Here is a 27,925-nt window from a genome sequence, read left to right on the forward strand (position 1 = left end):
TCCTTATTTAAGAAAGGACATACTTGCTTTAGAGGGTGCAGCGTAGATTCACTAGGTTGATTCCTGCCATGAGGGTTTGACCTATAAGAAACCTATAAGATTCTTAAGGGTCTTGACAGGGTAGATGCCGTGAGATTGGTTCCCTTGGTTGGAGAATCTAAAACTAGGGTCAGTCTCAAGCTTAAGGGTCAGCCTTTTCGAACTGAGTTGAGGAAACATTTCTTCACTCAGAGGGTAGTGAACTTGTGGAATTCTCTACCCCAGAAGGCTGTAAATGCTCAGTCGTTGAACATATTCAAGACTGAGGTTGATAGATTTCTGAAGGTTAGAAGAACTGTGGAGTCCTGTAGCTCAGTGGTTAGAGCACTCGCCTTGCAAGCGAGACACCTGGGTTCAATTCCAGGCAGGGAGAAACCTTGAGAAAGTTTCCTTACTCCATACGCCTAATAATAATCCCTCCAAAAATGAAACAAAAATAAATTGGTCCTTTTCAATCCATGACTGGTTGCGGGACACTGCTGTGTGTAAATGGCTGCCGTGTTTCGCCCACAAATACACGGTCAATTCACTTTAGTCTATTCTGTGAAGTGCTTTCAGACATTGAGATGTGAAAAGCGCAATATCAAATGCAAGGATTATTATTAGGGGATATGGGGATAGGGGGCGTAAATGGAATTAGGTTAGAAGATCAACCATGATCTTATTAAATGGCGGGGAGGCTCGAGGGGCCAACTGGCCTACTCCTGCTCCTACGTCTTATAATCTAATAAAATGATCGATTCCTGCTAGAAAATAATATCTTGGGATACATTATATAGTTTCAGACACAACATGTCAAGCGATTGCCAGGATGGTGTAAGACGAACTAGATGAACCTTGGTCTTGTTTCGCTTAGCAAATGCTTAGGTTCTTTTGATTGTGTTCTTATGAGGTGATCAAGGATTACAGCAGAAACTGCCAAAATAAATTCCACAGTATTAAAATGTCCTCTTCTATCTGAGGCCAAATATCACTATCACCACTGTCCCACAGAACAAAATTTATTTGTTGGTAGCATAGTTCCTTAACCCAGTTGAGATTGACCCCCTTCTGATTGACATTTTCTATTTTTTTTAAGATTTCCTCTGGTACACAAATCCTCTCGAGATTGGGTAGGTGGCCTGTTAGCAGTCTCTGCCAATGCCACTTAACCCAAATCTTTGGAGGTACTCAAGATCATCAAGGCTTTCTGGGCCAGTGGGCTAACAACCACTAAGCTACAAATTAATCTTGCACATTCTGCAGTGATATTCTTATGTTTTCTTCTGGCTTGCAGCACTCCGTGACACTATCCTATGTGAAGGGCACTATATAAATGCAAATTGTTGACAGGCATGGCTTTTTAAAATAAAATTGGAACAGTACAAAACAGAGAACAACCACATGATAGCACACAACAAATTTATTTTAACGCAACATACATATGCTCTACATAGGCTGTTGGTGTACCAGGTTTTTGATCATGGCAGAGAAAAGTCATGCAGCAGTATATTAAAATCACATGAGTGACAAATTATAGAAAACCAACATACAATATGGCAGTATAACTGGAGAACTTTTAAAATGTTTATGCAGCATATGTGTGAATAACAATACAAGACTTAATCAGAGCCAGATCGGTTTCTCTTGTAAGTGCAGAACTGCTACATGTACTCGACATTCAAAATTTCAACCTCACAGAAACAAAACCACTTCAAAAAACCCACCCAAAAAAATCCTACAAACAAAAACACACAACTTTCAAAAAAGTGTCTGGAATTAAAATGTGCTTAGCTAACAACATGCAGAATAAAACCTTCACACTTAAAATATTACAATAAAATAGCTGTTAAACAATTACAGAATCACTGCTTCCATCAAACAAACTATGTACATTCTATACACAGTGCATCAGATGCTTTCTTTTCCATCTCTCAGTAGCAGCAAGCATATCCTGCTATTGTGCATAGCAGTACAAACTCGGGAGAGGGAGGACGTCTAAATATTACATAGCTATTAATTAATAACTAGTTTTTTTCTACATGTCAGTGCTACATCTTTGTGGATACATTTTTACTGTGCAGAAGTAATTAAAATCTTTCTAAGAAAGAAAGAAATGCACATAGTTTTCTTGAAAATAAAAGTGCAAACATCTAAATTCAGGCAACTGAAGCCAATGTTTAACCTGTGCATGGAACAAAAGGGACCATTATAATGTGGGCAACATATCTTCTGCACTCTGTGAGACTTACACAATTTGTTACTCTTTTTGAAAGAGATTTTTCATAAATAAGTCAGCCTGTTTTTAAAGCTTAAAATGCCCAAATGAGTAAAGATTTTTTTTTAAAATTGCACCTATTTTAATACTGGAATCAGATTATCTTAAAAAAGCTTTTTGTTTTCTCATCTCCCAGAAATTCCATTAATTGAGCTGAGCAATCTTCAATGGTTTATCATTTCACATGCTTGAATTACAGCAGTAAAGACAATGGATTATAAACATGCACGTTGAACCTCAACATACCAAGATTAATCTGGACTTTTTAAAAAAACACCCAGAAATGAAAACCCAAATTAAACTATTTCAAACAGGAGATTCTTTGTTGCAGAAATTTATTGAAAAGGATCATTTCCATGGTGTCGGTAAAGTTCAGTCCCCCCCCCCCGCCACTCCCCTCCTTAAAAAAAACACAAGTCATGGACATCATGAAATGACGAGTCATTTTGTAAATTAGGTATTACTGCATCAAAAGTAAAACATGTGGCTCCCCATTTGTCTTAGAATCCCCAGGGCAAAACACACAGAGAAATTAAGATTGAGAATGTTTAGGATTACATCAATAGTGTGTGTTCTGCTTTAGCTGGTCTCACCTGGGGTGGGAGGAGCAACACTAATATTGAACACATGGGTTGGAAGTGTGAGGGAAAATGACTACAAAAATCCACTGCTGGTAATTCTATATTCGAGGACCAGATCTGGTTTGGCTATAACACCACTGTTACACAGCTGACTCTCATGGTGATGCTTACATATCTCATGGCCAAGGTACTGCATGGCACCTGGCATCAGTAGAAGAAAGAATGCCTTCACAACATGAGGAGAATTTTTAAACAAAACCAGAAGCCTCTTTTGGATGCTTTCCATTCCCAAAATTGCAAGAGTCTACATTTTGGTTTAAAAAATCATTTTCACAAAAGTACATTATGACAAAGGGAGATAATGCTCCTTTTATTAAATATAAAATCTTTGTATACAGTAAATATTTGTGGGATAAAATAGGAAAATCTTGAATATGCTCTTAAGGTGCGACTGAATAGACTTAAGTGTGCAATAACTTGCTAAAAAGTGGAAAGCAGATGGAATGAATGACAAATTCACTATTTTGTTATGTAAACCAGTCATTTAGCCAATCTCAATTTCAGCAAGGCAGCACATTTATTTCTGCTTAAATATTTTAAGTGCAGATGGTAACTGGTTTTGGAAGTCGAGTAGTGTTAGCTACTTAGGAGACAGGATATGCTACTGTAGAACCTTTGGATACAAGAAGGTGTGCTCATTTTATTTCTTCACCCTGCACTGACCCACTACTTACAAAGTGCAAAGCAAGGTTAGAATGGTTCTCTCCATTCCACTGATAATTCTGGAATCTATAATCTGTAGTTTTTGGAAACAACTTCAACGAAACCAAAAAACGGACACTTATATAACCATCATATCCTGAAACATGTGCATTAGTTTTAAATGGGTAGCCAAGTGTCGAGAGAATTCATCTGTAAAAGTTGATGTGGGCATATCTGGGAATGCTTGTGTGACCAACAGCAATTACTTCTTATAAACAGGAATTAACAGTGGCTCCTAGGTCCTGAATCCACACATATAAATACTATTATTAAGGATTAAAGCTGAAAATAATTTATAGAAAATGTACCCTTTCCTCCCAATTTACAAACGTTTCCCTGCTTCTACATACAATACATTCAAAACACTGTCCCACGTTCCAGAGACTGGTGTGTTAAATACTGGTATTTCACCTTTGTGAAATAAAAATTGCTTCATCCTATCAGCTTACATTATAAAATACTTGGTTTTATGCTTCACTTCCTTTTTATTTGATCACATATTTGAACTATGTTCAAAATAAAATGTACACCATATAAGAAATGATCATGTCTTTGCCAATTGCCCAACATCTGAATATTAGCTGGTTTAACTTTTCATGCTTTATTCCAAGCAACAAACCCTAATTGGTCTGCGGTTACATTTTTGGGATTAGTTGCAAAAGTAGCAAATTCACTACTACATGACGATTCCTCATATGGAATTCTATTCAACATAATAGTCTGCTTTTATAGCTATCAAAGACCAAGTGTACAACTGAGGCAGTATTTCCTTTCTCCATCTTTCCATTCCATTGTGTTTTATACAAACATAAGCTACTATATTAGCAAAATAATTTTTCAGCAAAAGCAGCTTCATTTTAGACATATTTTACACAGATTGGAATTTTTAAGATTCAAATCACCATTGATGCGAATCGCACCTAGTGAAAGAGATGCGTTAGGAGTTAGGTCTACGATGAACCCAAGATGGAAGCTGTACATTTTTAAGACACCAATCTAAGCAAAGGTTAAAATGAACCAACTGATCTGAATCAGTTTTTGTGTGTGCAGATCTCACTCCTCCATCAGCGGCTGTTACCGAGTTATAGGATGAGAGCCCTGCTTGCATTGCTGGCATTATACGCGTTCAGGTACCGCCGAGCCTGTTCGGTCATTATCAGTTGATCTTCTGTCTTTCCACAAGCCACTGCTTCCCATTCACTGCTCATCTGCAGAATCATTAAAAGTAAAATCAGTCATTACATTTCACAATAATCCTATGAAGCGCTTTGAGATGTCCTCCCAAAGTGAAAGCACTATATCAAATGCAAGGAATATTTTGTTACATTATTTTTCTAACATTGCCATGGATATCTACTGCCTGCATGACTTGCAGAACTCAATATTAGAGTTGATGACATACATACCACGCAGCAAAAGGTGACCCAGCCATTTTTGTAGTCAAAATTAATTTTTTGAAAAAAGTTAGGCAAGTTTAAATATTAACCAGATAGAAGACTGAGCATCATACAATAAAATATGGGCTGGTATATCCTTATTGTCAAAGATAAGTGACAGTCAACTTTAAATAAGTTGAACACTTAACATACATTTAAGGATCCCATAGAATCAAGTTGCTGCAAACTTTCTAGGGTCCTTTTGCCATTAGGAATCCATCTTGTCTCTTTGAAAGTGATTAATAATTGGTCCAAATGCCTAGGTTCTCAAAAGGGAAACACTTGTCTGATGGAAAAACGCCTTTTTCTCAGCAATTCTCCCACGTTTTAACCCTGGATTTAGTCCCATCGAGGATCTCAGAACTAAAACAAGGTTATTTGTAGATGTCACAGTAAGTCAATACCACAACTTACCTGCCTTGGAGTTTCAAACCGTATACTTTTTGATGTAGACATTTGTTTTATCTCACACAAGGTACCATTTCCTCTCCTAGTAGCAATAGGTTTTTCAGACATAGCGACCCTCAGTAATGAGCTTGTCAAAAGGATTTCAGACTGTAAAACAGAGGTAGTTTATTTTCCATTGTTTTAAAATAGTTTTCCTCTTCTCATTGTTCCCATGCCATTTCCCCAACCAAACAAGCAATCCATACCCAGGTGCACCAAATTTAGCTGTCAATAGTGGGTATGCAAAGAAAAATAGAGAGGGTGCTTGGGGGGCACTATATAAATGCAAGTTGTTGTTGTTGATTTATGCCACAAAAGTAGAAATAGGAACCAATACCTTCAAATACAGAAACTTCTGGTATATTTATACCAGGTGCATACTATACCTGATATACAATATACTAGGAACCTGATATTCTTCATATTCTTAGGCTGAAGAAAATGTAAGAGAATGGGAAGTTATGGAAAACCGCGAAATTCAGTCTTAACTATCTTCCAAACTAAGGCTGAATTTAAGAGTATTTTTTCCAAAATTCAAGATCTTAAAATTTTAAGACAATAGCCTTACACTTAAGAACATGAAAAAAATCAGACCCCTGACATAATAGACAGATATTCTGGAGTTAGTACAAATTCATTTTTCCTTGCAAACTACAACAAACACCACAGCTTGTGTAGTTATAGGCTTTTACAACAACAATTTGGATTTATATAGCGCCCTCCATGCCGGATGGCGTCTCAGAGCGTTTCACAGTAACGGGTCCCGGGGCCGAGCCAGGGGGATGGAGAGGAAGGTGACCAAAGGCGCGGTCGAAAAGAAAGGTCTTCAGTCAAGACCTGAAAGTGGGAAGAGAGGGGGCAAGGCAAAAGGAGTGAGAAAGGGAGTTCCAGAGCCTCGGGGCGTAGTGGTTGAAGGCAAGGCCACCAATGGTAGTGGGGTGCAGAGGAGTGGACGGATTTGAAGACAAGGGTGAGGACCTTGAAGTCGATCCTCTCTGGGACAGGCAGCCAGTGCAGTCTGGCAAGGACTGGGGTAATCGGGGAGTGGAGTTTGGTGCGGATAAGAATGCGGGCGGCAGAGTTTTGCATGACCTGGATTTTATGAATGGTAGTGGAGGAGAGACCGGTGAGGAGGGCATTTGAATAGTCCAGCCGAGAGGTGACAAAGACATGGACCGAGGTTTCAGTGGCTTTTGGAGTGAGATATTGGTGGAGACGGGCGATGCGTTGGAGGTGGAAGAAAGCGGTGCTGGTGAGGGACCGGATGTGGGGGTCGAACCTGACGCCTAGGTTGCATACCCCACAACTGCTTATATGGGGAATTCCTAAAGCTCTATTGACCGTTTTTAGAGAAAGGTACAATCAAACACTTGGCAAGCGACATGGCACATCCGCATCATTGCCCCAACATTATAAGGGGAGAATATATAAAAGTATCAGCATGTGTGTGCAGCCATCAGATTCACATTCATACAAATTTGTTTGTATCTTTTTCACATTTGGGAAAATAATTCATTTAGCTCTAACAACTTGTGAACTCACCTGTGCATCTGATACAGAGTTCTGTGGGAACATCTGAGTACTGAGGTTGTCTTTGCCCCATCCATCTAAAACAAGGGACTTTCTTACTTTCTTGAAAGGAGCAGTTCGCTGTGATGGGAGGAGAGAGAAGAAGAAAAAGATTACAAAGCAAGCAAAATAAATTTAATCACTAATAAAATTCAGACCACAAAAAGAATTTAAGAACCAAAGTTTAAGTTACTACCTCCTGGTCGCACATTTTGAAGCGAGGCTCGATACCATCTCCAAATAGTATGTCAGTGCCAGTCTCTTTCCTTAGAACCTCTCGAATGTCTTCCTCTAAATGTGCAAGCGATTGAGGCTGGTAGACACAAAAATAATTAAATTTTCTTAAAACAACTAACTTTCAACTGATAAGATTAAATGCTCTACTGCATCTTTTTTTTAAGGATTTTTGCGTTTTTTTTAAAAAAAATCAGGGTTTTTCGGGGGGGGATTCCACTTACTTTTAATAGATGATTCATATGGGCCTGCGCACACGGAGAGGATTCATGTCCAGTGCATGTCAGGAAGCTAACAGTTTACAGGTTTTGTTGTGTTAAATCGGATAATCACCAATTTTTAAAAAAATCGGGGTGTGCAGTTCAAGCAAACAAAAAAAATCAGAAGCCCTTTAGATAATTGAGGTATTTATAATTGAGAAAAAAGCTGTTTGCCATTTTAAAAATATTGTTGATATCCTACACTGTGATACTTTGGCGAGCAGTCCATTGGAGGTCAGACAAAATCATGGACTCAGATGAATAGAGAGATTTGCTGTTTATATTGGACAACCGGAATGGAGAACAACAGAAAAGAGTGGCAAGAGAAGATCAAGGCAGATTTTCTGCTACCTAGTGAGTGTTGATGAATAAACATACCACCATTCTAAGTGGTCCATATTTCTTTTCCTGGGCAGCAAGTGCATTCTTGAAAGGGGTTGGAGTCCTTGGTGTGCTGTCTAAAACCGTTCGTCTTATTGTGGGAGTTCTGAAACTGCATAACCACATACACACACACACACACAAATGGATTCTGGTGCCAAATACGGAATAAATATCATCATATGCATTTCAAATCATTCAGCCTAGTCAATTGAACACAATACATGGAGATGAGGTTATTGAGCAAGCTGAAAGAATAGATAATAGTGTTTTTGCAGGAAATGGGAGTTTTCCAAAGGGATTTTCAATGTGTGGTTAGGCAAAACAAGAGAACATTCAATGTATGAATTAAGAGTTAAGTAATCATCAATTTAAAAAATATTTTGAAGACCATTGGTTACACACACCAAATATTAGCTTGAGAAACCTAATAATTGAACTTAATATTGCACCATCTTAAAACTTCCAGACGTATACTTTTACCCTCTTGCTCTAATGGACACCTCTAAAATAATTTTAGAAAACTGATTTTATGCATGATAATATACATAATTAAATAATTTCTTGATACTATCACAAAACGCTGCACTTCTCTTATCAGTTTTTCCATCCCTCTGCAGAATCTAATCAACAATGACCACTGAATATAAATCTAGGTACTGTCAGTCACAGCTAGGTCTTGCTTAAGATGAAAAAAACAATCCTTTTTTAACTCAACCAGGCGTCTTATTTAACCCATTCATTTTAAAACAATTTCAAACATTCAGGTCCACATGCCTTCATTGGGACATGCTTTCGCTGGAATTACGTAACTGCCAGAAAAGGAAGCAACTTTCTTACTCTCCACTTCCAAATAAATTGTTCTACGGGAGCAAATGGTCTATCTACCTACACATGCTGTGGTTGATTTACTTCTATACGAAGAGTCTATGTAAAGATAGAAAGAAAACATAAGGAAGAACATACTCTAAAGACGACATGCTGTGAGGTTCTATTTAAAGTTTCTTTAGGGAAAGGAAAGAAAATAGGGGAAAATATTTTAAAAGCAATTGTTTCACAATTTTTTTAATGCATCTTAAGAGAAAGCTAATTAAATCTGCTTACCCTGCATTTTCCTTCTGAACCTTAGGCGTCTGGTCTTTACGAAGTGGCGTTGTGACGAGAAGTTTCTGTCCACAGACTGGGGTAGATGTCAGTGCCGGGTTGTCAAGGTTCAGGTGATCATTGCCAGAGTAAATGTTAAAAAACTAGAAGAAACATTTTCATTTTAAAAAAGTGTTAACTTTTGGTATTTGGTCATATTTATCCTCTTTATTAAATCATAAAAGCAGAAAAGATCCTCAATCAGTACAGGCACCAGACCAAAAATAACTTTTAAGATGAGAAAAGGCCATCTAATTCAGCATCACAATGAAAGCGAGTCTCCAAGCATTAGTAATATAAATGGCTTGAATTTACAAGGGGAAGAAGACCCAAGGCCCAAGATTCACTGATCTTCCGAGGACCATTTCCATCAGGTTTTGCGAGCTTGAAGTCAACCTCATAACATTTTCAGAACAAACCTCTCTCAGCAATTCAGTCAAAATATAAACCAATATTCTGCAAGATCTATCGTGTTTCCTTTGAATAGATTGTCCAAATCCAACACTCACGGCAGTAAATTTCAACACAAGTTAACGATAGAATCAATACAGCACAGAAAGAGGCCATTCAGCCCATCGAGTCTGTGCCGGCTCTTTGAAAAGAGCAATGTAATGTCAATCCAATTTCCCAGCCCTTTCCCCATAATCCTGCAAACCCGTCCTCCTCAAAAACCCATCCACCGCGTTTTTAAAAGTAGTTATTGAATTGGCCTCCACCACCCCTTCAGGCAATACATTCCAGATTCGAACAACTCGCTGTGTGAAAAAAATTATTTTCACCTCCCCTCTGCTTCTTTTAGAGACTATTTTAAATCTGTGACCTCGAGTCACCGACACACCCACCAGTGGAAACAGGTTTTCTCTTTCTAACCTATCAAATCCCCTCATGATTTTGAAAACCTCTATTAGGTCTCCTCGTAACCTTCTCTGCTCCAATGAGAATAATCCCAGCCTCACTAGCCTTTCCTCATAATCAAGGTCCCTCATTCCTGGTATCATCCTTGTAAATCTCCTCTGCACCCTTTCCGATGCCTTAACATCCTTCCTATAGTGTGGTGACCAGAACTGGGCGCAGTATTCTAACTGAGGCCTTACCAGTGTTTTATATAGATTAATCATAACTTCCTGACTCTTGTACTCTATGCCCCTATTTATAAAGCCTAGTATCCCATATGCCCTTTTTACAGCTTTATCTACCTGTCCTGCCACCTTCAAGGATTCATTTACCTGCACCCCCAGGTCTCTGTTCCTTCACCCGCCCCCCCCCTTAAGATTGTATTACCAGCCTATATTGCCTCCCCTCATCCTTTCTTCCAAAATGCATTACCTCGCATTTCTCCACATTGAAATTTGTCTGCCATGTGTCTGCCCATTTTACCATTCTATGTCTTCCTGCGGTTGGCTACTATCCTTCTCACTGTTTACTATCCTACCTAACTTTGTGTCATCCACAAACTTGGAAATGGTACTTGCTATACCCAAGTCTAGATCATTTATATATATATTTATATATATATATATATAAGAAGAACAGAGGTCCTAATACCGAACCCTGGGGGACACCACTGTACACTTCCCTCCAATCAGAAGAGCAGCCATTCACCACAACTCCCTGCTTTCTATCTTCCAGCCAGTTCTGGATCCGTGCTGCCACTGTCCCTTTTATACCATGGGCTTCTATTTTTCTTACAAGTCTTTTATGTGGCACTTTATCAAATGCCTTTTGAAAGTCCATATAAACTACATCTATTGCACTACCATCATCCACCCTCTTCGTTACCTCATCGAAAAATTCGATACACAAGCAATTTCTTATAAATTCTCATTTTGTTAAATGGCTACTCAATTTTTTTTAAAAAAGCAGGTTCATCCAACAATACAAGTCTCTTTATAAAGAGAACAACTAGATGTGCCCAATTTAAAATGGCATATTTATATTCATAAACTTTACTGCATTTACTAAAAAGCAATACAAAATAGAAATGTTTGAGCAATCCTGAAACTAACCAAGTCTAACTACAAACTGCTACTTGTGTTAGCTATGACAGTGCTGAATGTTATACCTGAGAAGGAGAAAAGGGTAATACTTTCACTGGAGTGCTTTTGGGGCTCGTTGTACTGATGTCCATGAAAGAAGCACTGTTAGAGTCACTAGATGGAGATGGGCCAACCCTGGATCTCCTTTTCCTCCTCAAAATGGTTGGCGGTGTGCTGAACTTGGCAACGATAGGAGATGCTATAGGAATGAGGTCACCCTGTCCACTGCTGTTACTGCAAGTACTTCCACTCAGGTCTGAAACAGCACGACCATCAAAGCGGTAAGCTATTCCACCTCTGGTCTGCAAACGCTCATGCTTAGCTGAAGTCTGTCTTGTAGGTGTTTTCTCAGTGACTTCAGACAAGTCAAAGTTAGATATTTCATTCCACACTACAGGATCCTGGGAGTAAGAAAGCCAATAGTTATTTAAACTCGGATAAGAATTTGCAAAAAGTGCATGATTTTAAACGCAAAATATAGACCTAAAAAGTATTACTTTTGTCACTAAATTTAAAAAAAATGCAGTACTTAGTGTTTGATTTCTTTGTACTCATTTAGCTTTCAGGATCGAATGAATAGGTCCTTTATTAAAACAAGGTGCAGTGAAAAGAAAGGTTGTTGCAGTTTGAATACAAGTTGACTGATGTCATCATATTCTATTGTTATGGTTACTGTAATTGTTTAGTTCTACAGATCATTTAGGAATGAAGACTGTTGGGAATACAATATGCTATAATTAAAAGCAAAACAGCTCCACCAACAGCACATAATATAATAAAGTAAAGGAATAAAGATTTCAAAATAGAGAACACAAAGAATCAAATGTTTAATTCAGAAAAAGTGGCCAAATATTGGGCTGTAATCATATTCAAATAATGGAGACAATAAAACAATATATACAGGAGGGCAAAATTTAAAACAAAAAAGCTGAAATTCCAACCCCAAGTTAAATCCTAGTGTTTCTCAGATATATATTAAGCAGATGCAGTGATTTCTTCCAAATGCATCAAGTGAAGCCGCTAAAACGACAGTAGCTTACACTCGCAAGAAATAAACAGAAAGACAGGGACACGATATTTCTTGAAGTCTCAATGATACATTCACAGAAAGTAAAAGAAAGGCTGTTAACTGGCAGGTGAGACTGATCTGCAAGCCTGTCACCAAGGAGCCGACTTTTCTTCACTGGGAACTCTAACCAAGGCCTCTCACTGAGCTAAAGCAGGTAGTTAGATTTCAAAAATAATTTCATCAACCAAGATCTAATACTTGCATTTGATATAATATCTACTGAAACATCTCAAAGTCTTCTGTAGTAATTACTCATAAGTACAGCAATTATACTTGTAGATAAATATGGCGACCAATTTGCACACAAGGTGCTACAAGCAGCAAGGAAAAAATAACCTGTGCCCATAGAAAAGTGTAGCAATATTTGCCAAAAATTGCAGGGAAATTTGAAAATTTTGCAGGAAATTGTCAGAGTTGTTTGGTGCTATTGAGGTACATTTTACTGCCAACGAACATTTTTTCACTTTATTGCGAAAAGCTAAACATGAGGAAATAACACATATTAGATTGTTGCAATTTTCAAAATAATTTCTACTTTAACAAAAACTGGATGGCCATGGTGGGAGGGACAGGGACAGACAAGCACGGGCCCAAAGGGCCTGGAGATCCACCAAAAAAGACACTCAGGACCAGCGTCCTGACGTGTGGCTACAGGAGCTCACCACCATCTGCCTCTCAGGGCCCAGCATCGCACACAGACACATACAGCCAGAGACACACTTAGTCACAGAGACACTTAGCCACAGAGACACACACACTCAGCCACAGAGACACTCAGCCACAGAGAGGCACACACACACTGAGATATATACACACTCAGACACAGAGACACACACACACAGACAGGAGAGAGAGAGAGAAAGAGACACACATACACATTCACACACACTCACAGACATTTACAAACACATAGAGACGCTCACAAGCACATACAGAAAGAGAAACACACACACACAGACACAACAGCAGGGTCTCAGAGTGGAGTGTAGCCTATTTCCCGCTTGTGTCCAGAGCTGCTCTGCCCACAGTAATGTCAGGTAAACAGCGTGAGAGGCCCAAGGCCAGAAACTTCATTTTTAGAGTGTTTGTAGTGGAGGGGGGTGTTTATAGCAGATTCCGCAGAAAATGTGTGGCCACACTTTTCTATTAGCCCAGGAGATAAACAATTTATTGAGGACATTTGTTGGCCAAGATGCCAGGAGAAACTTCTCTTTTTGAACAGTGAAATTGTCGCTTAACAACCCCTTGAACAGATGGGAACTCACTAGTCTCTCCTTTCTACAAAATTTCCACCTTTGAAGTCTATGTCCCTTAGTTTCATTATCAAAGTTAAGTACTGAAAGCAATCAACCAAATAAACACACACACACAGAAACATAAAAGGATGCTGGTACGAGTAACCCAATGAATCAATCTACAGAACTATTTCGGAACACTGAATTTATCTGATATAGCTCACATCATGTTGTCGGAACGTCTCAATGCACTTCGTTGTATTTACTGTAAAGTAAAGTGACGGTGTATTAATCTAGGTTAACAGTTCAGTGTAAGGTTGGGGGTAGCCCTGCATTGTCAAAGGTGTCATCTTTCATGAGACATTAATTCAAGGTCTCGTCTGCCTGTTCAAGTGAACCTTAAAGATCCCAGCACAGTATTTGAAAGACAAGTTGGTGTCTTGGCCAACAAACTTCCGGATAAAATTGGTCACTATTTCGTGGTTGTATGAGGGACGCTGCTGGGCACAAACTGGCTGCCATATTCACCTATAAATACAATCACTATGATTTACAGTAAATCCTGTGAAGAGCTTTGAAATGTTTTAACAGAAAAAGACTTATCAAATGCAAAGATTATTTTATTACTAATCCTATTTTCCTCCTAGTTACCATTCTTAATAGTTATTGTTGAAATAGTACATTATTTCCACAAAACCAGAAAGAAGGGATGTGGAAATACATCCACAAGGTTGGGACAGAATAAATCTCCCATTGTCAGCACAGATGTTCTGCTTTGCAAGATCGATTATTGAGCCACTGCTGAAAGAATATTCAGAAACCAATACCCAGAATAAGGTGATCAGAATTTGGTTCTCCATTTTCAATATTCTGCATGAAGAATCAAAGGGTAGAATGGAAACAGAGGAACGTTTATTACCATAAGACTGCCATCAATGCTAATATATCCTTGGTTCACCAAGGTTGATAGGGCGATTACAGATCTCTGGATAAAACCAAATTTCAAAGTGCAGTTGAAGGACTTCCACATGGATTCACACATGGGCTCAGCCACCAACACTAAACAGAGTCAGCAACTAAAATGTGAGAAGTGTGGGATGGAGAGCTCAACTGATCAGCGGTGAACATGGACAAAGAATTTGGTGTTCAGGATACCAAAACAAAATATACTTAATCAACAAAAGGTTTATATAATCTTCCATCATAAATGGATTAAGTTGGTACACAAGCATTGTTTCACCAAATAAATTATGAAAACAGTGTTTAGGAGGTCCACCCACTCAAACAATTTCTATGTAATAAGATTACATGTGATAATAAGAAAGCTCATTTCTTGAAGCAAAAGATTGAAATGAAAGGATAACAGGCAAGATAAAAAAAATTGTATTAAGGGCTGCAAATAAAAAAAATTGTAGTAATCCTACAATTTTTCTAAAGAATGTCTTTAAAAAAACAGAAAAATATACTTTATGCATGAATATTTGGTTTGTTATTGTGGAGATGGTAAAAAAAACTCATTTTGAAACAAGCATATATTTATACAGCGCCCTTCCCACAGGCAGAGGCTGAAAGCTCAATAGTGGTGGAGCCTGATGCCGAGCTGGGGGTGGGGAGGTTAGCATGGTCGAAGCATCTCAGCTTATTGCTCACCTTTAAAAATTAAAAGAGACGATAAAAAAAGAAAAAAAAAAGAAAAAAAACTTACCGCTTCTATGAGTTCAAATGTCTTAGCAAAATCAGGAATAGACTGCAGAGTGTTAAGAACTGCACTCTGCTCCTGTGCAAAAAACCTGTTGAGGGAGGTCTGCTGTACAGGTGGGTTTGGTCCATGGAGTGTCTCCTTGCTGAAAGTTTCACTTGGCTTTTCTTCCAGGCTGCTCAAGGTGCTGGACAAACTGTCATCACCAAAGAAACTTCTGGACCAGCTGGTAAAACCACTAGCCTCGTGTGGCTGAACAAAACCAAAAAAGGAAAAAAAATAAAACAAACTAGGAATTTACTGTGGAATACACTGGTGTGGTTTAGAGTTATTACACAGTAATTATAAACAGTAAAACAATGTTTTAGACTTGGAAGAAACATGAATGATTTAAACAAATGGAGTAAACCAACACAATTTACTTTATATAAAAATAAAACACTATGGAAAAGGAATTTAAAATCCTCAATAGGTTAATTCAAACATAGACTACACTTCAAATTGTAATCCTTGCATTTGATATAGAACCACATAATATCGTCAAAATGTCTCAAATTTCTTCACAGGATTTTCTTTAATAAAACTAGTGTTACTTATTCTACGAATGAATGAAAAATGGTTCACTAATGCATCAAGTGGTAAAGTACTCTAGTCCTAAATTCCACAATTTATCATACCATTTCTAATCCATACGGAATTTGCTTTCTTATCTACTCAGTTATCAGAAAACATTACAAGCAGAAATGTAGTTGAATTCCGCTAGTTTATATTGGATTTCAGTTTTTATGTTCAACCTACTAATCTTTTTCAAACCTTGGATATCCATCTATTTCAAATAATCCATTACAATGAACCCAACAGTAAATGCTTACCAACACAAAAGTTTGACTACATCAAAATGTTACATTAGTTTCCAATGCAGTGGTTTTGAAAACAATTCAAAGAGTTAATTATTAGTGTAAATCATCACAATGCAAAAGTAAATGAGAAGAAAGCACAGATGAAAATAGCAAGTCTAAAATTTAAAAAAATGCCTAAGCAATCTAAAAGGTTGTGAGTGCATACAGAATCCTTACAGCTACTGCTCGCTTTCTTCTGACTTCATTCTCTGCTGACATTAGAAGAATTTCGAGTTCCTTTATTCTTTGCTCTTTATCAGGATCATCATCAAGATATGGCTGCTGAATTAACATGTAAGAGAGAGGAAAAGGAACAAATGGAGAGTGACAGGAAGAGATAGTGATACTTGGTTTCTTCTTTTGTTTAAGTGCACAAACTCTTAACAGGTTATCAGTGACAGATTGAGTGTGTAAAAGCTGGTGGTTTTATATGATCTAACCCTCATCAGGAGTCAGTTGTTGTAACCAAATTAAAAAGTACTGGAATTTTTTTGCAAGACATTTTTCTGGATGTAGAATAGCTTCATTGCTTATATCAATGCAGTGGCCATTGCAGTTTCACAAAAGGCTACAAATTATATTTTGAACCCTGAAGCCCTTTGCAGACTTACAGGGTTCTCAAAACACATCTTTTAAAATACTTTATTCAGATGGTACAAAACGGGGCACACAATAGATTAGAAGCTACAGAACTGTTGAAAAACATCTATTATGTCCAGATTTATAACTAGAAGCATCATGGATAACCAGAACAGAATAGGATACAATTTAAAAAGGTAAAGCACAATGCGTGGTTATGTGACAAACAGAAGACATTTTTAAAAAATGATTAGGTTAAAACCATGAAAATATATTAACACATGATCATCAGCTGAATCAATCCTAATTACGATTAAGTAAATGCATCGATTTTCACACTAGGGAGAGGGAAATAGAAGGGTAGGGAGTGAGTAAGGAACAGGTGAAGACGCACGTGGAGGAAATGCACTGGCATGGACTGATTGGGCCAAGTGGCCTGTTTCCATGCTGTACATCCTTTGTAAATTTGCTTGAAAACAAACAAAAGTTGGTCTCTTACTCACTTGAGGAAATCCTGCTGTGTCTTGAACATTCTCTATACAGCCCTCTTCTGTACCCAAGTACTGATGACCTTGGGCCTTAGAAATAAAATACATCAGTTTTACATCACTTTTAATGGCGATTTTTTAAAAAAAAGTGCAAAATAACAGTCCCCCAAAAAAGGAATTGTATGGAAAACTGACAAAAAACGAACAAGCAATTTACCTGGGTGGGCACAGGAATGAAAAACTGGTTTTCGAACTGCATGGGGTTCAAAGGAGCCCTGGGTGCTTTAGGTTGAACACCAGAAATAGACAAGTCACATTTGGGCACTGTTTGCAGATATCCCTCCTGCTCCACCTTCCTTCTCATTGTAGAATTCCAATGGTTCTTGATTGAATTATCTGTCCTATGTGGATTTACAGCAATGGAATATTTAAAAACAATTGGTTATCAGTAATGCAAAATGTCAAACTTGTGGCACAAGCATAGCAACATTAATTTTATACATCTGACCTACTGACCAAATCAACACTTTCATTACGTCTGGCTTGACTACACCAGCTCCCTGCTCACTGGACTTCCCAACTCTTTCCTCCACAAGCTGCAGATTATTCAGAACTCTGCAGCTCGTGTCCTCTCCCACACCAGGCTCGCCACACTTCTTGCCCCACCATTGGCGGTCAGACATTCAGCATCTCTTCTCCCGCACTCTAGAACTCTATCCCGCAATCCCTCTGCCTCACCCGCTCTCTTGCCTCCCCGCCTGAAGAACTTCCTCTTCGATTGTGCCTTCGGCCACCCTCCGACACCCACCCCCCTGCTCTCCTCTCCTTCTGACCCCAACTCTGGTCTAAAACCCGATTGTCCAGCGCCCTGGGACATCTTTCCAAAGTTAAGGTGCTGTACAAGTGTAATTTGTTGTTGTATTGTACAAACGAACTAGAAGTTATACTAACTACAACAACGACTTGCACTTACATTATGTACATGGGGTAGAGTGCAAGAGACTTAAGTAATAAGTAAAAAAAGTTCCATTTCACATTCCTCACAAAAGCAAAACAGCTTAATGAATTCTCTCAATCTTTCTGAGTGAAATAGATATAACGTTAGATCACGTGATGGAACATACCTTCCAGGAAGCAATTTTGCAATTTCAGCCCAACGATTTCCTAGACGTTTGTGTGCATCATAAATTATCTTGTCTTCTTCCTCTGTCCAGGAAGATTTTTTAACTTCAGGATTTAAATGATTGTGCCATCTTTCACGGCACTGCTTTCCAATCCTGCCTTTTAAGTATTTAGCAATCAATGACCAACGTTTTGGACCATACTTCTGAACTAAGTCAATTACCTAGAGAGGGGAAAATAAACATATAATAGGGTCACATGATGACAACCTAATTTACTTTATATTGGATTCAATTTCATGCAAGTGTCTGATTAAAGTCAATCACAGGAGAAAATACATGCTAGAGCAAAATAAGTTTATTTTTAATAATAAAAAGACAAGCTTGCCATAACCAAATAGCTTCAGAGCAGGCCCCCTCTCCATCCAATCACAAGGCCATTTCATGGCACATCTCTGGAGTAAATCAATTAGTTTGAAAAACTACAGCAGTAGAATATCTGCTATCACCTTCAGATAGTTGGACCACAAATTAACATCAGGAAATGGAATATGCATTGAACTTTTCTTACAAAGCTAAGATGTATTGCCATGAATTCTAGACCTACATTTACAAGAAATGTGCCATGTGGATCTCTAGAAGCAACCGACTATTTTGAACATTTCCTCCTGCACCCATTCAAAAAGATGAATGAAAGGCAATTTTATAAAATAGGATTATGGAAAATGTTTGAACTAATTTTACAGTCTGAAGCATTTTTTAAATTAATTTCAGGCATTCTACACTCTTCCATTACCTTTTGATCTTCCTCCTTAGTCCACGGCCCTTTTATTAGCTCTGGATTCAGAACCTTTTGCCATCTATGCTGACACTGAACATCTGTGCGGTTCTGTAACATTCCAAAAAAATTGCTTCATCAAACTTATATTGTGCAATTGATTTTTATAATGAACTTTCTTGATTAGTGTGTGCAATTTCTCTACTACTTTAATATGTGCACAGGTTCTAAAATATATAGAAATTTATAAAAGACTATATAGCAAACGAAAATATTCAGCAAGTTTCCCACCTCCAATAAACTATCAAACCCCAGTGTAAAGTTATGTAGACGTTGGCAGAGAAGATAAGGCTTGAATGTGATGCCACAATACTCGAATGGTTTTGACAATACTTGGGAAAGTTTCAGACGAAAGTAGCCAACGAAGAAGATCCAAGCTTTGAATAAAACTAAGTTCCTGTCTTAATCTAGACTTCATTGTTCATACAGAAAAAAGTGTTTTTCAAAGCAAATATCAGAGCATTGCAATCATCATCATTTAAAATTCCAGACGACTTTCACTTACAACAAAATGATTAGCAATGAAATTCCAATCTTCTGTTCCATTTTCTTCAACAAGCTTCTTCAGCTTTTCATCCTGTTCAGCATAAACAAGAGCTCAATGACAATACATCGGAAATGCAAAGGTAATGATAGATGGAAACTACTTCATAACCACAATAAATCAGAACATTTCCAGTTATTCATCTGAGAATAATTGCATCTTAATTGGTATCATCATTATTTTTTAAAAACTAAAATGGACATTTAGGTACATTAGTAATGAGATTAAACAAATTCCTTTTGAATTTCATTTTCAAAGTTAAACAAAGATTTATACCTTCACCATTTTAAAGCAAGAACTTTTATTTTCAACTGTAAATGATAAACAAAAATTATGCACATATTCTCCTAGGATCATTCAGATTTACCTCATCAGGTGTCCATTTAACTTTGTTACAGAGCTTCTTTCCACCTTTTTGCTGAGGCATCTCGTAGTCACGATCTTGGAATTGATGCTCTTCCTCATCATCCTCACTGTTTCCAAAACAAACACTTACATTATATAGTTACTTACATTATATTACATTACTACCGTGTCTATTTATACACCAGTTAACATTCAATTGAGGAGTCCACTGAAATAATCCCTGCATTTGATATCAAGTTGTTGAATGCCTCAAAGTGCTTCACGGGATTTACAGCAGAATGTAGTACCGTACTTTTACAGCAATTCTGGCAGCCAATTTGCACACAGCAATGTCCCACAAACAGCCATGAAGTGAATTACTAATTTTACTAATGGAGGACTGTTGACCAGGACAGCAAGAGAAATTTTCTTGAATAATGATATAGGATCATTAACATTCACCTGAGCAGGTGGGACCTCAGTTTACAACAACAACAACAAGATTCCATTTATAGAGCGCCTTTCACGTCAGGAGGACGTCCCAAGGCGCTGTACAGTTGGGTCATGACCCGAGCAAGGGGGAAATGGTCAGGGTGAGGGAAGGGAAGGGAGGGAGCGAGGAGGGGGTAGAGAGTCGAGAGGGGAGCTGAAGGCTCGGTCAAAGAGAAAGGTCTTGAGACCGGCCTTGAAGGAGGAAAGGGAGGAGGCAGCGAAGGCACTGGGGGATAGAGTTTAACATTTCAAGAACAACAAATTGCATTGATGGAGCATCTTACATCGTGACGACATCCTAAGATGCTGGATCTTATCTGAAGGATAGACGTCAGGCCCAGGGAGGAATATTCAATTATTTCACATCTTACCACAATTCCCACATTTGTGATAAAACAGGTTTGTATACTCATATAAAAGATATTCAGACTCCTTATTAAACCCCACTTTTGTTAGGAACCAGAAAGCATCAAGTATCTATACGGTAGTTAACAGAACTTGGATTTGTAATGGCGCCTTTCACGTCCCAAGGCTTTAGTCCTGAAATGTCTAGTGTAAGTATCCATGGGATGCACATGCAATGTAATAGAATTATCACCAACGATCATCATGTGGGACATTCAATGCCTCAGATTCTTTCAATGTACATCAAGGCTTTGTTCACTTGACTAAAATGTTGCACACTATATTGAAGAAAATCACTGATGGCAACCTGTGCTAACAGTCATCCACAACAACAACTTGCTTTTATATGGTGCCCTACATGCCTGGCGGCATCCCAGAGCGCTTAAAAATGGTGGAGCCCAATGCCGAGCCTATAGCTATTTATCTAAAAAGTTTTGTTGGATCAAAGAAGGGACTCCAGAATTTATGAATATAGCCCTAGTTTATTCAGCCTATCCTCATAGGTCAGTCCCCTCATCCCAGGAACTAACCGAGTGAATCTATGCTGCAACCCCTCCAGGGCAAGTATCTCCTTTTTTAAATAAGGAGACCAAAACTGCACACAATACTCTAGGTGCGGTCTCACCAAAGCCCAATACAGTTGCAGCAAGACTTCCCTACTCTTGCACTCTAAACCTTTTGCAATGAACGCTAACATGCCGTTCGCCTTCTTAGTTGCTTGCTGCACCTCCAAACTAACTTTTTGAGACTGATGTACAAGGACACCCAAATCCCTCTGCACTCTAAACTATTTAATCTCTCCCCTTCTAGAAAATAATCTGCTTTTCTATTTTTTCTACCAAGGTGAATAACTTCACACTTCCCCACATTAAATTCCATCTGCCACCTACTCGCCCACTCCCCTAGCCTATCTATATCCCATTGCAATCTTTTTGCATCATCCTCAGAGCTTACTCTCCCACTTAGTTTAGTGTCATCCTCGAATTTAGATACATTACATTCAATGTCCTCGTCTAGATCATTGATGTAAATTGTAAATAGCTGAGGCCCAAGCACTGATCCTTGTGGCACTCCACTAGTCACATCCTGCCAATTCGAGAATGACCCGTTTATCCTTACTCTCTGTTTTCTACCCGTTAGCCACTCTTCAATCCATGCTCAGTCCTTGAACATCTTCAAGGCTGAGACTGATTGATTTTTTAAAAAAAGAGGGATTAAGGGATATGGGGATAGGGCAGGTAATTAGAGTTAGGTCTGAAGATCAGCCATGATCTTATTGAATGGCAGGGCAGGCTCGAGGGGCCAAATGGCCTACTCCTGCTCCTAATTCCTATGTTCTTATGAGGTTTACCCACAACAGGGATGGAAATTCCAATTGTGTATGAAGTCTGATGAGAATTACTTATCGAGTGGGAATAAGCTGCCTTGTTGATTAAAATTACATCTGGTCTGTACTGCTATTCATACTCTACGTGAGCTCCACCCCTCCTATTCCCTCTTCCATAGCTCTCCATTCAGTTTTTCGTTATGCATGCATTTTGAACATCAGAGTAGGAATCAAAAGCTGAAAGCAAAATGTGATCCTTCTCCTCTTTATCAGCACAAGAACAGTCACAATTCCCCATAACACTTTAAAATAACCCTTTCTATTGAAATTCATGCTCACTGCTAATTTTTCTAGTGGTGATAAGTAAACATTTAAGTGATTATAGACCAAGGAATGTATTATAGAGCCTATCAAGAACCATTTATAGAGGTAATAATGTTTGAAACATTACTCATTTTGTTTGTGCTTCATTTATACAACAACAACAAAATTACATTTGTATACAACAACAAAATTACATTTATAGAGCGCCTTTCAAGTCAGGAGGACATCCCAAAGCGCTGAACAGTCAGGTGTTGGGGCCTGAGCATGGGGGAAGCGTGGTGTAGGGTTGAGGAAAAGCAGAGAGGTGGGAGGGAGACCAAAGACACGATCGAAGAAAAGGGTCTGGAGACTTGAAGGAGGCAAGGGAGGAAGTGAGGCGAAGGGATCGTGGGATGGAGTTCCAGAGTGTAGGTGTAGAGAGGCTGAAAGCCGGGCCACTGATATTAGGGCGGGTCAGGTGGGAGACATGGAGCAGGCTGGAGCTCCATGAACGGAGGGAGCGGACAGGTTGGTAGGGAGTCAGCAGGTCAGAGAGGTAGGAGGGGGCACGGCCAATGTTGGCTTTAAAGGTAAGGACGAGAATCTTGAACTCAATCCTCTGGGGAGCCAGTATAGCACCTTTCATGTTGAGAAGACGTCCCAAGGTGCTGGAGAATCGGGGGGGGTGGAAACAGGTTGATCAGGTTGCGGGATGGAGTTCCAGAGGGTGGGGGCAGAGTGGCAGAAGGCCCACCTGCCAATGGTGGGGTGGGCGAGGCGGGGGAAGCGAAGCAGGCTGGAGCCTGCTGAGCGGAGGGAGCGGGCAAGATTGTTGGGGGTTAGGTGGTCGCAGAGGTAATGGGGGAGGGAGGCCATGGAGGGCTTTGAAGGTGAGGAAAATTTTGAAATTCTTATAGACTAAAATATTTCAACCTAAACCATAAAGCAACCATAGTATGGTAATGGAGGAAAGAAAGGAAATAAGTTTTATGTTAAATAATTACACATTACTTCCTCAACCCCATCCCCCACCCCATGGTAATACTGGAGACTAAACTTGCATTAAGTATTTTGTTGCTTTTAAGCACTCAACTGGAAAAGCTTGAAATGCACTTGGTTTATGTTATACATTTCAATTCATATTTGTAGATCAAATTAGAAAAGCTCCTAACAAGAATGAATGGCATAACAACCTGCTCACAATGGACCTTGGGACAACCCACCTTCCTCATAGCCTCTTATTATGCTGAAGATCAATGAAAAAGAAGGAACAACAACAAATTACATTTCTATAGCGCCTTTCATGTCAGGAGGATGTTCCAAGGCGCTGGACAGACAGGGATACGCACCCGAGCTGGTGGCTGGGATCAGAAGGGGTGGAGGGCGGGGAGGGTAGGGGTAGGAAGGTGACCAAAGGCACGGTCAAACAGCCGGGTCTTGAGACAGGTCATGAAGGAGGCAAGGGAGGGGGTGAGGTGGAGGGACAGTGGAATGCAGTTCCAGAGGGTGGAGGCAGATAGACTGAAGGCCTACCCGCCAATGATGGGGCGGGCAAGGCGGGCGACGTGAAGCAGGCGGGAGCGGACAGGTTGGTAGGGGGTTGGGAGGTTCACAGATGTAGGGAGGAACGAAGCAGTGGAGGAACAACACAAATGAACTGACATTAAATGAAGGCCCAGAATTACATGGAACAGCAGGTCTTCCAAAGGCCATGAGTGGCCTCTTGGCTTTTCAGGTACTACAAAGGTAAAGGTCTTGTGCGCCTACATAAAGTATTTGCAATAGAGCAAGTGACACCACGTTCTACAGATACCGAATCAGAGTCCAGTCCACTACTGCTTCCCACTATACAAGTATGATTTACACTATCACTCTTCTTTTCCTCCACCCTTCCTCACTATTATTTGAACATATATCAGGTCCACTGTCAAGCTGAACTGCAACACTTCGAAAAGTACTTAATGACTAAATATTTATACCATGGCCTTCATTGTGCAGCACGAGAGAACACCCACAACGGTATAATTTTCGTTCCAAAGATGGTCTAAGAGAATATGCTCATTTTTTGAACTCTAACAGCTGTATATTCCCTTCACCTGCAGTGACCAAGTGTTCCCTTAGCAACCGCACAGCTTCCAATGACCGGGAGATCCAAATAGAATAGTTCCTTAGAGCCACAGCCTTAGCAACAGAACCAAGTTTTCTTTTGACTTTTGGACAATATGCATCTAGACACGACCTCTAGACTTAAACCATGGTAAGCCTCCAATTCGCTTCAGTTCAAGCTTTTGAATCCCCCAAAACTTTACATTTATTCTGGATTGTATCAGCAATGTGAACAGAACTGCTTGATAACGATTTTTAATCTAATAGTACACACATCTTACAAATATTCATAACCCCGTTTAAGCCACTGAAATAATTTAACAATGAACTCTTGGGTTGAGAAACATAACTCCAGAAGGCTTCTAGGCATCATAACTGAAATATTTTACAACCCACACAACTGTATTTGAATAAGTTACAATGCTATTTTCCCCTTGCATATTCCATGGTTGAAATTTCAAAAGTGATCCAAATTATGTATTTTTTCTGTATGTATTTTTGTACTTTTTTTTCTGTTCTTCTCTAAAGAGTTTAGAATTCAATGTCCATCTCCTGGGTGTCCATCTCCTGGGCCTTCTCACCCAGTTACCTTCTGGTGGGAACCCAGATCATGTATGTCAGCAGGATATTGAACCCTGGGAAAAAAAAGGGGGGGGGCAGTAGAAAAAGAGAGACTAATCCTTACCTATCCACACTCACATCCTTTCAGCAGGAGTTGTAGAATAACCACTAAGAGTGGGAAATTGGTCTGATTTTTGTCTACCTCAAACCAAGCTTAACAGAAGCATAAATTGCTGCTCAAGATGAAATTGATGACCCTGCTGACATAGGCAAAAATTTATACTTAATCCACACTTTTCAAATAGGAAGAGAATTCTCATAGCATTTTTCAGAGAATGAGTGGAAGTCTGAGCAGGATAGGAGATTGGGGGGAGGGCGGCAGAGTAGGAGGCAAGTGACTAAAGGATGGGAGAATTTACCAAATTGTAGTTTTAGTATGTTTTAAGTAGATATAAAAACTATTTGCAAAAACTATCTGGAAAAATTGTTTCTTTAGAAACAGGAGGTCAAAGAGTACAAAATACATTGTTGCACCCACAAAATATGCAGTCAATACACTTTACAGTATATTCTATGAAGAGCTTTGAGACCTCTCAAAGATGTGATAAGATGCTATATCAAATGCAAGGATTATGATTATTGAAATAGTTGTACATGCAGATAATAATAATAATCCTTGCATTTGATATAGCTCTTTTCACGTCTTCAACATCTCAAAGCGCTTCACAAAATAGACTGTAAAGTGAATTGACTGTATATTTCTGGGCGAAATGGGCCCACAATTGCGCACAGCAATGTCCCACAGACAGTCGTAGATTGAAAATGACCAATGTATTATTGTTTTTGTTTTGGAGGGATTATTATTAGGCGTGTGGAGTAAGGAAACTTGCCCAAGGTTTCGCCCTCTGCCTGGAATTGAACCCAGGTGTCTCGCTTGCAAAGCGAGTACTCTAACCACTGAGCTACAGGACTCACTAATTACGCTATATTGATTTCAAATCACAATTCAAAACTCTTGAATTACAGTGTAATGTTAACAACATTAGTGAAGTAAACGTTCTGTGTTCAATATATATTAAAACAATAGCTTCAATTTCAGATTAGCATTGTAAAAGGGACACTATGAAAATATTTACATATTCATGTTAGATACATAAACCACTACAAATGCCCACCTGCAGGTTTCTTATGTAAACTGAGAGGTAAGAATCTCGTTCAGTATAAGTAAGAAATACCAGTTCTTCCGACCTCCCTAACAACAAGAACAGAATTTTTACGGAGTAAACCAACAGATTATTCAATGTGGTACAAAGTTCAACAAATCTGGAACCAAATGGTCAACGAGAATGAGATACTGCATCTTTAATAAGCAAAATGGGACTTTGAATGAATTGCAAAAACATACAATTTGCTCTCATTCCATATCCAATATCGGCTTTTAAAACAGGCATACATATTTTGCATTCTCAATTTGGTCTGTAAACGTTCAGTCCAAATGAAAGAGCAGAAAAAGATTATTTGCCTAAATCCATTACTATCCATTTGATTCTTGAATTCAGGGCTGATGATATATTTCCCACAAGTCAAATCTTGCAAATCTTTCACGGAGCCAAGTTCCAGAGGACAGTACTAAGTAATAGTGATGTCAAACACCACCATCCATGAAATTATCAAAACAAAAATTAAAGCAAATAGCAGACCAGTCTCAGCGGAAGAAATACAGGCAGGTGAATGATAATGTATTAAGTAATACTCCAGGAACAGAATTCCAAATCAGGCTGACATCAGATATCAGCATCCATTAAAGATATAAGATTTCAACTATGAAAATGCGACAATCTGTGATGCATGCACAATCACATTGATAAGCCTGACGAGGAGTGGTAATGCGGCAGGGGGAGGGAGGGAATCAACAGCTGTGCTTTGTATTAAAAACTCTCAGATTCAGGGACTGGGATTGTGCATTGTCCTTTTATCTTTGGGACCCTAGCATCAATAGAGCCCATGCGAATTGAGATGAAAGCTTTCTCTCTAATGCTACAAAATGTTCCCCATTAAATGACTTTGGGTAGCCTCAATCTAGTACTTAGTCATAGTAGATCCAAAGGGGAAAATAACAATTTCATGAATTGAGTCTCAGAAAGAACATAATATGGATTATTTTGCGTGAAAAAATCATCATGGTTTCAAAAGTGTTTTGAATGAATTGAGGTTAAGATACACTTTGAGGCAGAGTAGATTGGGCCTTTCTCTGTATCTGACCTGACAAATCAATAGTAAACAAGGGTGAGAAAAAAGGAAGAAAGATTAGAATATAATATTCCTTTATTTCCTACCTCTGAGATTTCCCATTTTTGTAGAACTCAAAAATTCAAATTTAAAACAAACAGCTTCAGAATTTGGTGCTACAAGCAGTTGTGGGGCCTCAAGTAAAGTATTTAGTATACATTCAGCTTTCATTTATAGCCACTGATACAACTTGCATTTCAATATCATACATTGGTGATGTTTACAGTGACAGTTTTCAGTCATCTAAACTAGTGTGATTGAAAAATTGTATTAGTTGCAAGGTAATGCCAGATGCAGTGAGTTAGTACAGTGATTTTAAAAATTAGTTACACAGCAGGATTACATAGAACATACAGCAGAAACAGGCCATTCGGCCCAACTGGTCTATGCCAGAGTTTATGCTCCACATGAGCCTCCTCCTGCCCTTCCTGAACTAAGCCTATCAGCATAACCTTCTATTTCTTTCTCCCTCATGTACTT

At 38.8% G+C, this 27,925-nt stretch overlaps 1 protein-coding gene across 1 annotated transcript in view; it reads right to left on the bottom strand.

The window, feature by feature from the left end:
• Positions 1–1,426: 1,426 nt before the first annotated feature.
• Positions 1,427–27,925, bottom strand: part of mybl1 (v-myb avian myeloblastosis viral oncogene homolog-like 1) — a 31,624-nt gene continuing 5,125 nt past the window's right edge. The window contains exons 2-16 of the mRNA XM_042332428.1: positions 19,985–20,090; positions 19,579–19,650; positions 19,032–19,124; positions 18,239–18,459; positions 17,332–17,515; positions 17,130–17,204; positions 16,231–16,329; positions 15,155–15,400; positions 11,172–11,546; positions 9,071–9,213; positions 7,964–8,078; positions 7,288–7,404; positions 7,065–7,172; positions 5,490–5,630; positions 1,427–4,847 (exon numbers count right to left, since the gene is read on the bottom strand). Coding sequence (XP_042188362.1) covers positions 4,722–4,847; positions 5,490–5,630; positions 7,065–7,172; positions 7,288–7,404; positions 7,964–8,078; positions 9,071–9,213; positions 11,172–11,546; positions 15,155–15,400; positions 16,231–16,329; positions 17,130–17,204; positions 17,332–17,515; positions 18,239–18,459; positions 19,032–19,124; positions 19,579–19,650; positions 19,985–20,090 — 2,221 coding nt within the window. The 3' untranslated portion in view covers positions 1,427–4,721. The remainder of the gene's footprint in view (positions 4,848–5,489; positions 5,631–7,064; positions 7,173–7,287; positions 7,405–7,963; positions 8,079–9,070; positions 9,214–11,171; positions 11,547–15,154; positions 15,401–16,230; positions 16,330–17,129; positions 17,205–17,331; positions 17,516–18,238; positions 18,460–19,031; positions 19,125–19,578; positions 19,651–19,984; positions 20,091–27,925) is intronic.

Source organism: Callorhinchus milii, unplaced genomic scaffold (genome assembly GCF_018977255.1).
Source record: "Callorhinchus milii isolate IMCB2004 unplaced genomic scaffold, IMCB_Cmil_1.0 Scaffold2, whole genome shotgun sequence".
NCBI classification, from domain to species: domain Eukaryota; kingdom Metazoa; phylum Chordata; class Chondrichthyes; order Chimaeriformes; family Callorhinchidae; genus Callorhinchus; species Callorhinchus milii.